This window comes from Leptinotarsa decemlineata, unplaced genomic scaffold, assembly GCF_025532065.1.
Source record: "Leptinotarsa decemlineata unplaced genomic scaffold, Ldec_3_MD MMD2_P_RNA_scaffold_14, whole genome shotgun sequence".
NCBI classification, from domain to species: domain Eukaryota; kingdom Metazoa; phylum Arthropoda; class Insecta; order Coleoptera; family Chrysomelidae; genus Leptinotarsa; species Leptinotarsa decemlineata.
The window spans coordinates 11,194,910-11,208,616 of NW_027412528.1; the positions used below are offsets into that span (position 1 = coordinate 11,194,910).

The following is a 13,707-nucleotide window of genomic DNA, read 5'->3' on the forward strand; positions in this document are numbered from 1 at the left end:
ATTTAAAAAAAAATTAATGAAAAAGTTGTTATCGAACAAAGGGTTATATTTAGCTTAGAATCGCACGTTGAAAGGTAAGATTTCGTTAATCCCTGTTCGCACAAGTTTCGACTTCTGAGGGCTGCCGTTCGTTGGGGAACGACAGCTGGTTTACAGAAAAACCAATTTTAACAAATACCATTTTAGTTTTTTGTCCATGTTTATTTACAGGGATCTCAATTTATTCAGTTTTGTTTAAAATAAATTATATAACAAAGAAAGCTTGTGCTGTAACCACTTATACTACTACTACTATAATTATTATAGACATATTTATGTGTGTTTAATAAAGGACAAAATTAAAGTAATGAAAAACATTTGCATGAGCAAAGAGTGAGATTCTTAAAAATATTTTCATCATCACAGAAGAAATTGATTTTATCAGAGTAGTTATTTTCAAGTCTCAACATTTTAGATGTTGGAGATGGAGAATGATACCCATAGTTAGTTAAGTGATATGGTGTAATAAATAGCTTTATTTGTCTGATGGACCTTCGTGGAACGTTGAAAGTTATAGGGGAGAGAATTTCCGGACAATCAATGAAACCAGATATAATTTTGAATAGATAAACTAATGATTTAGTGTAACTTCGATTCTGAAATCAGCATGAAATATTTCTAAAATCGAACTGAATGTATAAACCCATCCTGTCTAATTTCGTAATAGTTAGTTTCCTGGCTTTGCCCTGATCATTTTCAGTAAAAATATTTGACTGCAACTGAGACAATCATATTCAGTTGCGTTGATGAAGTAATCTTAGAGAATAAAGTTGATACTGAAATTAGTTTCAATGAATATCTTATGAGGAGTACTTCGTCAACGCTGCTGACTGTCGTAGTTGCACTTGAAACGTTTGGAGTTTACCAAAGAAGACAACAGCAAAACCCGAAAACCAACCAAAACATTGAAGTCAGTCATGAAATCATACTACATGAGCTATTGAAAATTATTGATGAAAGATGCTGAAATTTTCCCAGATTCAAAGATTGATTTTCATTTTTTTATAACTGGTTTTATTTTTCAGTTTGCTGTTGGATTATCCAGTGGAAAAAACTCCATTTGAAACATGAACAACTGAAATACTTGAATTCCTATATTTAGTTCTGTGATCAGTTTTTTCAAAGAATATTTGATAAAGCTTCTGCCAAATATCTGATAAGGATTGTGTGATTATTTATATAGTTTAATTAATTTAATTAAATAACATTTATTGATCTAAAGGGTAAAACATGTTTTAGACAAGTAAATTGATGGATATATAGCCGTTACTATGTGGTAGAAGATCATCATGAAAAATTTAGATTTTAGACAAGTTCTATTGTGAACATGATGTGATAGTCATTTTTATAATAAAAATAGGTATTTTGATATTTTTTATTTCTCAGTGAAACCGCTCCTGAACTTCCACTAAACATTTCTCCTAGTCCATCCTGAAGTATTCTACCCGATTCACACTTTGTCACAAAACATCCATTGGCAAATTCTAGCAGTATTCAACTAGAGAATATTCCTAACCCCATTTTGGTTTCAAATACTTGATGACATCCAGATTGAACCAAGATCATTTGGAGGTGATAATGTTCACATATCCATAACAATTCCAATCAACTTTGTTGATATCATTTTCAGCATTTTTGGGATGATGAGAGCTGCAGGTGGATGCAATACTCATCCCGAGTCAATTCAAGTTGGACAAATATTCCGCCTAATGTCCCTCTATTCTCTGATAAAACCGCCCAGGGAAAGTAATGTTAGTGGAGGAGAAATGATGAAATCCCTTCTTCATATTGGAGATCTGAAAGAAAAACAGCAAAAATTTATATTCTATATTGAAATAGAAGAAACTATCTCCGAAATTGAAGAGGACTTCTCAGGTATTGATGAAGCTTTTGCTTATTTCTGTGAATATGTTGCAAAAAAAATTAAAGACAACACCAAATGTGGAGAATGTGTGGATTCGATATTGGGGAAGGGAAATGAAATATTCAATTCCCTCATAAGAAACAAGAGCAGAGGATTTTTAACATTACCATCACAAAACATTAATAGCTTTCTTCACGATGTTGAAGCCACAATAATATCAGGTGTTTTTGAGAGGGAACTTAAAAGAAATTGCTTTCCAGTAATTTTAATCAAATTGTCAAATTTTTCTCCCAAAAATATTGTAGGTTGTGAACACCACAAGGAAGAATTGTCAAGAGAGGCACTAAGGGCATATTTGATCTCTAGATTGAATATCTGCTGTGCTAAAGAGCATAATGAAAGAGCCCTGGAAGGAGCCCTGGAAAATAAAAACTTTAAAAAATACAATTTTCTGTGAGTCAAATTTCGAAAAATCTGAAAATATCTGTTGAGATGTGACACTCTCATCAGCTGTATGTTTTTTTTAAAATTTGATTGATTATTTTCAAAAAACTACCAGTATCATAATTGATGATCACATTGTTTGAAAAAAAGAACTCTTTCACACACTCAATGTAAAAAGTTGTAGTAAGCAATTAAAGTATATCAGAAGACATTTTGTATTTGTATTCTAAAAGACACTAAACTACTTTCATGCAGTCTGCAGAAATTCAACCATGGTGTTCTCTGAACATTACAGTATTTTACTTTTTGTGGGAACCTGAATATAAAAGAAATCCCATCACAAGGAAACTGGAAGTTAATTTACCACTGGTAAGGATATTAAATACAATTTCACCTCAGACTGATAAAAAACTAACTTAACTTTTGAACGGTTTGACGTAGAAACATGAAAAAAACGTTTGGGGGCTATTACCGATACTATTTTTTGAAAAAAAAAACACTGATTGCTCGATAGATGGCTGGGGGAAGCACTTCAACTTTTTTCAAAATTTTAATTGGCATGGGGGTCAAGTGTCAAATTGGTCTATCAGTGATGACCTGCACATGCAATCATAGCAAAAAATATGACTCAATGAAATCAAATTAAAATAATAATAATGGAAGATATTTGGGTTAAACTTTGTTCAATTTATGCTGGAACTGTAAATTTCAATAATTATAAATACAGAAATCTTATAAACTTTAATATACTTTTACAGACAATAAATAGTTCACATTCTTCTGAACCAAAGAAGTAATTCAATACATCTGATGATCAACGGAAGGTAATTGACCATCTTACATCTATTGTAAATTAATTAATTTTGCCTTGTAATTTCTCTCAAGTTATTTGCAGAACCCAAAGGCTTGCATGACGAGTTCAAGGTGGGACTGTAGTGCTATTTCTCTAGAGTGATTTTGTGTACTTAACGAGATGTGTATATATAAGAAAGTCAATGTCCTGATTCATGAGTAGAACTGCTAGGTGTGATACACATACATCCATAGTCACTATGAGTAGATGTATTTTGGTTGAATATCTATTAGAAAACAGCTGTGTTTCTACTCATTACATTGTTCTTCGTATATAAACCGCTTATTCCAAATTTTATGCATCAATGAGGAAACTTTTTTATTATTAATTAAAAAAAAAAAACGGTTAAAAGTTGGTGCTTATCAAAATGATCTCTTAACAGGTAATCGAAAAGTTCGACAAAGAATTCACTGCGAATATTTCTTTGTAATCTAGTGAATTATTCAGTTGTTTTTCCATTCCAATACCATACTAAAAACATGTATTCAAGTATATAATCTTTATACTTACCACCTGTTTTGCGGAATTCGTTCAGATAAACAACCAATGTCAACTACATAATAACATCTGCCAACATTTCTTGAGTTGAAATATCAAGAAATTACACGAAATTTCTTCAAAACTTTGCTTGGGTTGAAACTTCAACTAATAATTCACCAGAACTTGGACACTTATCTTTCGATTTAATACTGACAATTCGTCAATAACACTTAAAACACAAAAAATTCATTAACTCACTTCTTAAGTTATCCTAAAAACACAGTATGAAAAATGAATGTAGAATTAAATATAAATACAAATAAATACACCCTGTGTGGTCTATGATTACAGTTTACTGTAATGACTGCTTGCGCCATCTGAAACGGCGTAAACGGCGTTGATCTCTGCTAATCAAGTTAGCCATAAATCCCTCATTTTACCCCAAACTTTTGCAGGTATGAGTAGATGCACCAGGGTTTTTAGACATCTTACTATAGCACAAATGTTTCAATTCTAAGGAGGCTGTAATGAACCCAGGCTCTCCAAAGAAGAAAGGAGGATGTCTCTTCAATACTTGAGACGTTGCTGTTTTGAAGTTATACTTTACCTTAGATATAGCTATATCGCCAGCTAGCAGTAGGTTGAGGGAATGCATTCATCTACATATGCATAAAAGCATATACCCTGCCCCTTTTGGGCAGGTTTGAGGAACATACATCTTTGTTGAGGTAATAAATCAATCATCGAAAACCTAGTCACTGATAAGTTATTTGGCCTTATCTTAATAACTAAGCTTATCTGTGTGCGTCTCCCTCGAGGTGGCTTGAAGAACAAGAATGGTCTTAGAATTCCGAACTTAGGTCTGCAGTGTTCTGTCGGTACAACAATTGTGATCGGCTCAACAGCGGGTAACTACCAACTACTGCTACTACTGTACTAAGCATTCATTCAAGGATGTCTAGTCTTACAGAAATACTAACATGAGGAAATGATATCCAGATAAAAGAAGGCCTAAAATGAAAATAATTCATATTAGATGGTAACGGTTCACTGGAAGTGATGTCTGGACAGAATAATCAAGCTCATTCTCTGAATGTATGAGTTGTCTCGTTGATAAATACCAACTCACCTTTGATGTCGTGTGGCCTATAGGTTTACTTTTGCTCCAAGAAGCCAAGATTCAAATCAGTAAGATTCGGTTCTCCGTAAGAAATTGAATCCAACAAGTGAGTTGAATGTTTTACCAGCATCCAAATGCCAAGTATAAAACGATTTTCTATTCTTATAGAAGATGATCTTACTTTGCTAATCCGAAAAATCGAGAAGTTTGGACAAAAATTCCAAAATTAGCAAAATGGCTACCAAAAGTACCACAAAAAATTTTGAATCCCGGCGGCAAGACATTCATGGAACCAAAGTCACAGAACACCCTCACTACACAATTCACCGTACAGAGCACAGAACCCTTAGAGGATTCGAATATAACTAATGCGTTGAAATATATCCTTGTATAGTTGTTAGTCACTAAATGAGAACTAAACGAATGACAAGGTATTAAAATATCCCAAAACCTTCATGAAAGTATTAATTTCAGGTTTAAATAGTCGTTGACCTCAAAACAGAACAAATGACAAAATAAAACTGTGACAAGGTAATCAGTTCGTAAAGGACACAAGATTATAATTTGCGGTAATCAAACATTTCAGCAGGGTGCATAGGGAGAGATCAAATGATACCTTTATTTCAGAGATTAACGTAATATGAGTTTACTTGTAGAATGTTGTAGCACAGCTAATTTAATAATGAAGCAACTTATTGTAATAGTTTAATAAGAAAAATGTAAAGAGGTTAGTCAACATGAACGACCATTTTTAGAATACATACACACAAACAAGGAGCGACTACGACTACACTACTTATCAGTGTTACCAATGTCAAATATAAAAATTATCCCACTAGTATCATGAAATTATCCGCAATTCTCCCCCTAGTAGAATGACATTATCCGCAAATATCCCATTCAACTTTTCCCAAATAAAACGCGCCAATTTCGAAAATTGTGCCTATCTATAGGTTCTTTTGATTGCTTCAAGGTGTAGTGTGGTAACCTGAGGTGTTCTGTGGTGAGGTGTAGTGTAATTCACACCAGATTTTGAATCAACTGCAGATTAGTGCAGATACAACAAAGGATGGCTCATGGTATATTGGACAAATTTAGAGATCATTTGACGTCACCACTGTAACCTGTCACCAGGCCTGTCTATACTTTTTGACAGCGGTTTTTCTTCCTGTTGGTGAAATTTTTTGTCGTGCCTGTATTTGGTGAATAATTTGACTTTCCGTTCAATGCTTTTCTAGTGCCATCATAGAAAAATGGACCATTCTTTCTAGTGCATAATCGTTGAATCCAATCAGCATACGAATACCACAATCGAGTGTAATTTACACCACATGTAGGAAAGTGCTACACTTAGTACACTTCGATGCAATCGAAAGAACCGTATATTCATGTAAATAAAAGTGTACGAAATACGTAAATAAAAACTTCTTTATAAGTTTCAACTTGAAATAAATCTTTTAATATCACTTTGGTTTTAGCAAACAAAAACATAATTCTTAACTAAGAAATAAAAACAAAAATTCAGCCAGTCTTAAACTCAAAATAGATACATTTTAACGCAGATAGTAACAAATTTACTTACAACAGGACAAAACAAAAACTTTTTTGTCAATCTTCAACTTAAAATATGTAATAGTTAATATTATAAACTTTACGGACAAAATGTAACATACAAATAAGAGAAATATAAAATAGGTATTGCAGTTGATATAATCACAAAAAATGTTTTCATTTTTTCTGCCATATTTTGGCATTAAGCATATCCTTATCACGTACAAAATTAACACAGCCTCCGCTAGTTTCGATGCCTTCCTTTGATGCAAGAATAGCCTTCAAATTAGACGTATTCAAAAGATTTCTCTTGTCAGTTTTAATATTGAATAAATCACTAAAAATTCTTTCAACCGATGCATTGGAAAATGGCAGTATGAGTAACATGGACATAACTTTTTTTAAATTCGGAAAGATCGGCATATCAGCACTGTTTTTTAAATTGAAAATTGTTTTCCAATACTGATCAGCACTACTAACAGACAAATTTAATGCTTGATAATCTAAAAGAGCATGCTGTCTCCATTCATTATCAAGAGTTTGAATATCTACATATTCATTTAAAAAAGGAAATCTATCTAACACATGCTTTAAAGATTTGGTTCTGAACGATTGGGCATTCAAAGGCTCCACTACTGTAAGAATATCATAAATTACGAAAGCGCTCCTTTATGTTAGAAACCAGTTCAATGTAAAATTCTAATATAGTTGTCAAACATTTTTCTAAATCTTTCTCCTTCACATCAGGGTTCTGTTTCATGGTTTCTAAACTTTGACTTGCTTGAATTCCTAAATAAATATTATTTAAAGGTACAAAATTTCTTGAATTTCTATGATTCATAGTGAAAATATTTTGTTTTTTGAAGGAAGATATTTCCATATAATTACTACACAAAGTTTTCAATAATTTTTCTGTTTCTGGTTTCACTTTGTGAAGAAGGGGCTTCTCAGATTGGAATAATAAATTAAAACTAGTTAACAGATCCAAACTGTAGGACATGAATTCTAAGTAAAGCTTGGTAAATTCATTGTCCATCGTAGTCAACATGTTTTCAGTAGTGATAGAAGGGTCTTCAAAGACTGTTTCTCTTAGATAGGCTTTCAAAGGTTCATACTGTTCGAGAACACGATCGACGCATGCCTTCAACGATAACCAACGTGTCACCGCTGGAGAAAGAATCTTATGAATTTCTGTTCGAAAAAATATTTGAAATTCTTTGAATTTTTGCTGCCTTGCTGAACTCCTATTGAAATGACTGCCCAAGTTGCGAAGAAGATCTTCTACAGATCGCGGTAATTTCAAGCAAGCTTTTGAAGCAGCCAGGTGCACCATATGACAGGAACATTTCACACACACAATATTAGGATTCACATCTTTCATCAATGAGAAAACTGAGTGGTATTGTCCTACCATTACATTAGGAGTATCAGATGCAAAACCCACTAAATTTGAAAATGGAATATTTTTTGATTGAAGTGTTAGTAGTAAAGAAGTGAATATATCATCTGCTGTACTTCCTTCCATTTCAGTGATATCAAAAAATCTATTTACTATTCTATATTTTTCTTCATCAAAATATATAACAGAATATGCACACTGCTTTTTAGCAGATATATCAGTTGTTTCATCTAATATTAGTGAAAAAAAACAGCCAGGTTCCTGTAGCTTCTTGTATAAGTTATTTAAAAAAATATTACCACATTCGTAAACTACAGCTGTTGCCTTTGTTCTTTTAATGGACAAATGTCTAGCAATTTGTGAATCTGGAAATATATTGGTAAGTAGAGGAGACAATATGTCCATTAAAAGAAAAGGCAAATTGTTTGTAGTTAAAAGCCCACACAGCTTTATTTCTGCATTTCTAATATTTGTTTCCAAGGAATTATTTTTGAAAATGTCAGTGAGCTTTGTGTTGTTACTCACTTGTTTCAAGTTCGTTTCATGTTTTTCACTGAATGCATGTTTTTTCAAAATACTCTTATGTGCCAAAATGTCACATTTACACACTTTGCAAAAAGCCATTTCATGTCCATTTGGATCTGCACTTGATTTAGATTTAGACAGCCAAGTTTTCATTTCGGGTAATTCCAGCCAGTTGGTACAAAACTTATATTTTCTCAATTTCGAAGATGTAAATGTATCCTTTCGGGTTCGCTTCAACACCTTTCGTGTCGGTCGTTGGGTTGAACTTTGTTCTGAATCGGAGTCGTAAGATGATGATGCAGATGATGTGTTCTTGTTCTTAGTCTTAAACATTTCAGTTTAATACGTTTAAAACTTTTTATAGCCTTTACCTTCTTACATTCATCTCTTGTCTATCACCATCACCATCAGGATCTTCTTGAGAAGTGATTGTTTGTATTTGGTCTAGATCATTATATTTCTTCGAATCAGACTGAAATATGCAAAAACAAAAAGGCTGGATATTTTTAAAATTAATTTGCAAAGTAAAATCTACCTTATGCAGCCACCTATCCATTATATTTTGACTTCAATCAAACACAGTTTCAGTGATATTCACCTATAACGAGCTCCTTTGAAACAATTCAATCTATAAGGAACTAGGAGTTCGATTTTATTAAGATTAATCCAAAATTCACAATAAATTAACTTACTTCAATTTATTTAAAAGCAGACAACATATTTTCCCGCCTTTCCGGTATTTATTTTACAGATCGACAGTTGACAGTTGGACTAGTTGGAGTGAGATGAGTTAGGTTAGATCACAAAACAGTCAAAACACAGAACATTTAGTAATTTTCACGGTGCTCCTCGGCGCGCTAGACAAATTTTAAAGAGCGCATGCGCGCATGTGAAGTTGCTCTGAAAACGTTCAGGATTAGTTCCGCGACTGCGAAAATGTCCGAAAATTATCCGCAAAATTTCAGAATCCCCAAGTACTCGAAATTATCCTCAAATCGGACAATTATCCCCTCATTGGCAACACTGCTACTTATACATTTTTGACATCTATAACACAGAACATCTGTAACACAGAAAAGATCATAGAGTTTGTGCAGAATTGTATTCAATTCAACATAGAATTAGCACATTGATTAGTCAGCGCCCACTATTTCGGCTTTTTCTTATTTATATTCACAAGAGAATATTTGCAAGATCATATTGAAAACTTTCTCTCTCGAATGCAATAATCTTCTGTTTAATATTAGGCCACCAATTTTCGGAGAGCCAACATTAATTAAATTTACTGGAGATAATATTTTGGCTGCACTTTAGTATTTGGGATAACGCCCACCAGGGGGAGTGGCATATCAATCGAAAGGGGACGATGAGAAGAACATAATGGTATGGGTTTTATCGCGAGGAAATAAGAGGAAAAAAATTTGAAAAATGTCAAAATTTTCTGACATGAACTAACCTAACCTAACCTAACCTAACCCAACCTAACCTAACCTAACCCAACCCAACCTAACCTAACCTAACCTGACCTAACCTAACCTAACCTAACTGAAAATTCAAATACAAGTTTTAATTTTTGTCTGTCACCTCAGTCTCATTAGCGCAGTGGTAGCGCTCTTGCTTGTCGAGGCTGAGGTACCAGGTTCGAATCCCGGTTGGGGCAGGCTATTTAGCGCACACAACACGAACAACACAAACAACAGAACACAACGGTGAAGTATATATATGATAATAATGTGAATCTCATTCCAGATGAATCTGATACGATTGGCGAACGAAGTCGTTAAAGACAGGGAAACTTGTCTTCAATGGTTAAGAGATCAAGAATTGCTTCCGCCGATAAAAGACAGAATATGTCGCAGTTGTCGAACGAACAAAATGATGTGGGAGGCAGATCATGGTTTAGGTCGATGGCGGTGTCTGAAACACAGAATAAACCAAAGCGCATCAGCCGAGACATTCTTCGAGCACTTGTCGATGCCTATCGAAAAGGCCGTGACATTGATATACTGCTTCGCCAATGAAATGGATTACGAGAAAGCCATCAAAGAGAGTAATATCCGTGACTACGAGACATCGAGTGCCACTGTAGCTGATTGGTACTGATATTGTCGAGAAGTCTGTATGGTGGCCTTGAACGAGGTCTACAAAGAAGGCCAGATCGGAGGTGTCGGTCATATAGTAGAGATCGATGAAACCAAAGTTGGAAAAAGAAAGTACAACCGAGGTCGTAAAAGAGAAGGCCATTGGATACTCGGAATGATCGATAGAGAGGGTGGCTATAGATTAGAGATCTGCCCTGAAAACTAAAGGACCGCTGCACAAACCGGTGCACACACTCAGACAATAGAACGAAGTTGGAAATGGTTGAAACACGATTTGGAAGAGCGTGGTTACAGTGGTGATGACCTGGCCATGCACATGTGCGAATATCTCTGGCGTCGGGAAGTCCGTCACAATCCGTTGGATCCCTTCTTAGAACTCATTAAATGTATAAAAAGTCAGTTCAAACCAAAATATATGTAATAGAGTAATATGAATAAAAATATTTTTTGTCATTTCCTCGCGATGAAACCCATACCATTGTGTTCCTCTCATCGTCCCCTTTCGATTGATATGCCACTCCCCCTGGTGGGCGTTATCCCAAATACTAAAGTCCTGCCAATATTTTTAGCGTGCCAATTTGGACATTCAAATTTTCAAAACTGGCACTGTGTTTCACATTGTTACGTACTACTCGGGTGTCACTAATATCGAAGAACTTTACTATTTCGCGAATTACTGACGCACATGGTTTCGTTTTGACTATCAGAACTTGAATGAATATTTTTGCTAGACGGAGCTTCTTTTATATCCGGCTTATCGTGCAAACAATTGACCACCTGAGATCGTAAATGTCAATCGATCATTAATCTCGCGGTGAAATTATATGTTTTCAGTAATTACCCTTTGTCGGGCCGATACTGCTTGACAGCTAACATAATTTATAATCCTATTTCGGTGACTCTCGTCGGCATGTTATTTCCTTCAATTAGTTTAAATTGATATTATGGGAATCTCGGCTCTTTCGTTAATTAACTGCAGCGCGCGCAACTTTCGATGATTCAATTTTTCTCGGCGCATTACAATCCTCCCCACCTACTCAAGAGATGGTTAACATTCAATATGTTTCCATCGCGACTTATAATCGTATAATATTTTATTTTTAATTCACTATAATCTTGTGTCATTTCGTTTTTATTCAACGTCAGTAACTTTACTACTTCACTTCTAGCATATTCGAAAATTCCTAACTCATATTTCGTAACTATCCTTAGATATACGAGTTAAATACTCTTTGATTCATTTATCAGTTACAAAAAAAAATTATTGAAGCTTACTCTCTATACTATTGCCTTTAACTAAATTACCTTAACTACTTTGTGTCTTTACCTTCTTTTTATTGCAAAATTAAATGATGCGCACGTAACAAGTTATCAGCACAGACTGCTCATTTATTCATTATGAAAAGAATACATAAAAGAACAAAGACAAACATAGTGATACATGACGGTGCGTCAAGATGGCACTATACTAGGTTAAAATATTATTCATACCCAAACAACTTGAAAACTTGTAATGTTTTACAGTATCTAAACTCTTAGTGAGTATATCGGCCGGCATATCAGCTGTCTGTAAATATTTAACTTGAACAAGGTTATTTGCAATGGCTTCACGAATAAAGTGATGTCTAATGTCTATGTGTTTAGACCTCTTATGAAAAGTATTATTTATAGACAACTACTGTGCGCTTTGATTGTCGTTATACAACACAATGCAAGTTAAACTATTTGTCAATTCATTTAACAAATTTCTTAAGTAGATGGCCTCTTTTGCACACTCAGAGAGAGCCATGTACTCAGCTTCAGTGCTTGATAAAGCAACCGTTTTCTGTTTCTGACTTTCCCACGATATAACAGAACCACAACATTTGAATCAAAATCCTGAATATGACCTTCTGTCTACAGTGTTGGTTGCCCAATCAGCATCAACAAAACCTTCCAACTTTGCATCTTGTTTCTCAAAAATAAGCCCAAACTTTTTTGTTGCTTTTAAGTATCTTAAAATTCTTTTTGCATAACTCCAATGATTTTCATTGTGAGAATTATTAAATTGACTCAGGAAACTCACACAAAATGCAATGTCAGGTCTGGTCAATACTACTAGATACATTAAACTTCCTATGAGCTGTTGATAAGGCAAATCATTTTTACATATTTCACTTTTATTAATGTTTAAATTTTTCTCCATTGCGGTATTTACAGTTTTACATTCTAGCATATCAAATTTCTTTAGCAACATATTAATGTAATGTTCTTGATCAAGTTTTATTACTCCTTTTTCCTTATCAACAGTTATATTCATACCTAAGCAATTCTTTGCTTGACCTAAATCTTTAATAACAAAAAAATCGTCTACGTATAAGGCAATGTATGTCTTTAAACAGCCATCACTTTTCATATATAAACATGGTTCAAGTTCTGACCTTTTATACCCTAGCTCTATAAAAAAATTATCAATTTTTTCATACCAGGCCCTTGACGATTGTTTCAAGCCATAAATTGCCCGTTTCAACTTTAAAACTTTATTAGTAGGAGCTATCAAGCCTTCTGGCAGCGCCATAAATACTTTTTCTTTCAGAGAACCATTTAAGAAAGCTGTGGTTACATCAAGATGCATAATATTTAAATCCAATTTAGCTGACAAAGCAATTATTGTTGTATTAATATTAAAAATAGAGCATATGACGCCATCTATTGAACATCTTAGTTAACCGGAGCAGACAGTTCGGGTCGTGTGTGTAGCGCTCTGCTTGTTGGTAGTAGGAAACTAAGTTATCGATCGTGTTTTTCCTGTAATCGGTAAAAGGTTTTACGTCAAACTTCAGTTCAGTGCTATGTCACATATATCTGATATAAAAAAAAAGAAAAAAGTAAACAGAACACGAGCAAACAGTTTTTCATTTATACAGATTTTCCAACACATTTTCATGGTAATTGACCTGCTAAAAACAACAGTTTATGGGCCCAGAGCCCGTCGAGATCTTAAGCCACTTGTGCAATGTGTTGGGTATTGTAAATTCGGTGGAAAACTTTAGTTTTTAGCTGAAAGTGTTACGGGTTTTACGTCGTGTATCGTGTAAGTAAAGAACAATGGCGGCTACGTCTATGAACTTTTCGTCGGATGTGCCAAAATTGACGGGGCGAGACAATTACGACGAATGGAGTTTTGCCGTCGAAAATTTTCTTATTTTGGAAGGCCTAGATAAGTGTCTAAGTGGTGCCGAGACCGACACTACTCTACAAAATAAGGCGAGAGCAAAGTTGGTGCTTACCATTGACCCGTCATTGTATGTTCATGTACGAGACAGCCAGGATGCTAAGTCGTTATGGATT

At 34.3% G+C, this 13,707-nt stretch overlaps 2 protein-coding genes across 5 annotated transcripts; one reads left to right on the forward strand and one right to left on the reverse strand.

Annotated features, from left to right (window-relative positions):
- The first annotated feature begins 1,679 nt into the window (after nucleotides 1–1,679).
- On the forward strand, nucleotides 1,680–3,156 carry LOC141484014 (uncharacterized). The gene is made up of 2 exons (XM_074179155.1): nucleotides 1,680–1,914; nucleotides 2,209–3,156. Exons 1-2 carry the CDS (start codon nucleotides 1,680–1,682, stop codon nucleotides 2,358–2,360), a joined length of 387 nt encoding a protein of 128 aa, XP_074035256.1. The 3' UTR covers nucleotides 2,361–3,156.
- Nucleotides 3,157–5,918: 2,762 nt separating this feature from the next.
- LOC111517647 (uncharacterized) lies at nucleotides 5,919–11,840 on the reverse strand. 4 transcript variants are annotated; one of them, XM_074179149.1, is made up of 4 exons: nucleotides 8,968–11,840; nucleotides 8,811–8,913; nucleotides 8,655–8,747; nucleotides 5,919–8,599 (listed from the first exon to the last, which is right to left on the reverse strand). In XM_074179149.1, exons 2-4 carry the CDS (start codon nucleotides 8,829–8,831, stop codon nucleotides 6,998–7,000), a joined length of 1,716 nt encoding a protein of 571 aa, XP_074035250.1. In that variant the 5' UTR covers nucleotides 8,832–8,913; nucleotides 8,968–11,840; the 3' UTR covers nucleotides 5,919–6,997. The 4 variants fall into 4 exon arrangements, with proteins under 4 accessions (XP_074035250.1, XP_074035241.1, XP_074035246.1 ...); XM_074179140.1 differs by having other exon boundaries at nucleotides 8,655–9,726; nucleotides 9,802–11,840; XM_074179145.1 differs by having other exon boundaries at nucleotides 8,655–8,913.
- Nucleotides 11,841–13,707: the final 1,867 nt, after the last annotated feature.

Bases quoted from the DNA above. Each gene is read 5' to 3' on its own strand.
- LOC111517647 (XM_074179140.1), bottom strand. From the start codon at position 8,831: ATGGATAGGTGGCTGCATAAGGTAGATTTTACTTTGCAAATTAATTTT. The intron at 8,600-8,654 runs GTAAGAAGGTAA...GAAATGTTTAAG, and splicing joins GTGATAGACAAGAGATGAAT to ACTAAGAACAAGAACACATC.
- LOC141484014 (XM_074179155.1), top strand. From the start codon at position 1,680: ATGATGAGAGCTGCAGGTGGATGCAATACTCATCCCGAGTCAATTCAA. The intron at 1,915-2,208 runs GTATTGATGAAG...AAAATATTGTAG, and splicing joins AATTGAAGAGGACTTCTCAG to GTTGTGAACACCACAAGGAA.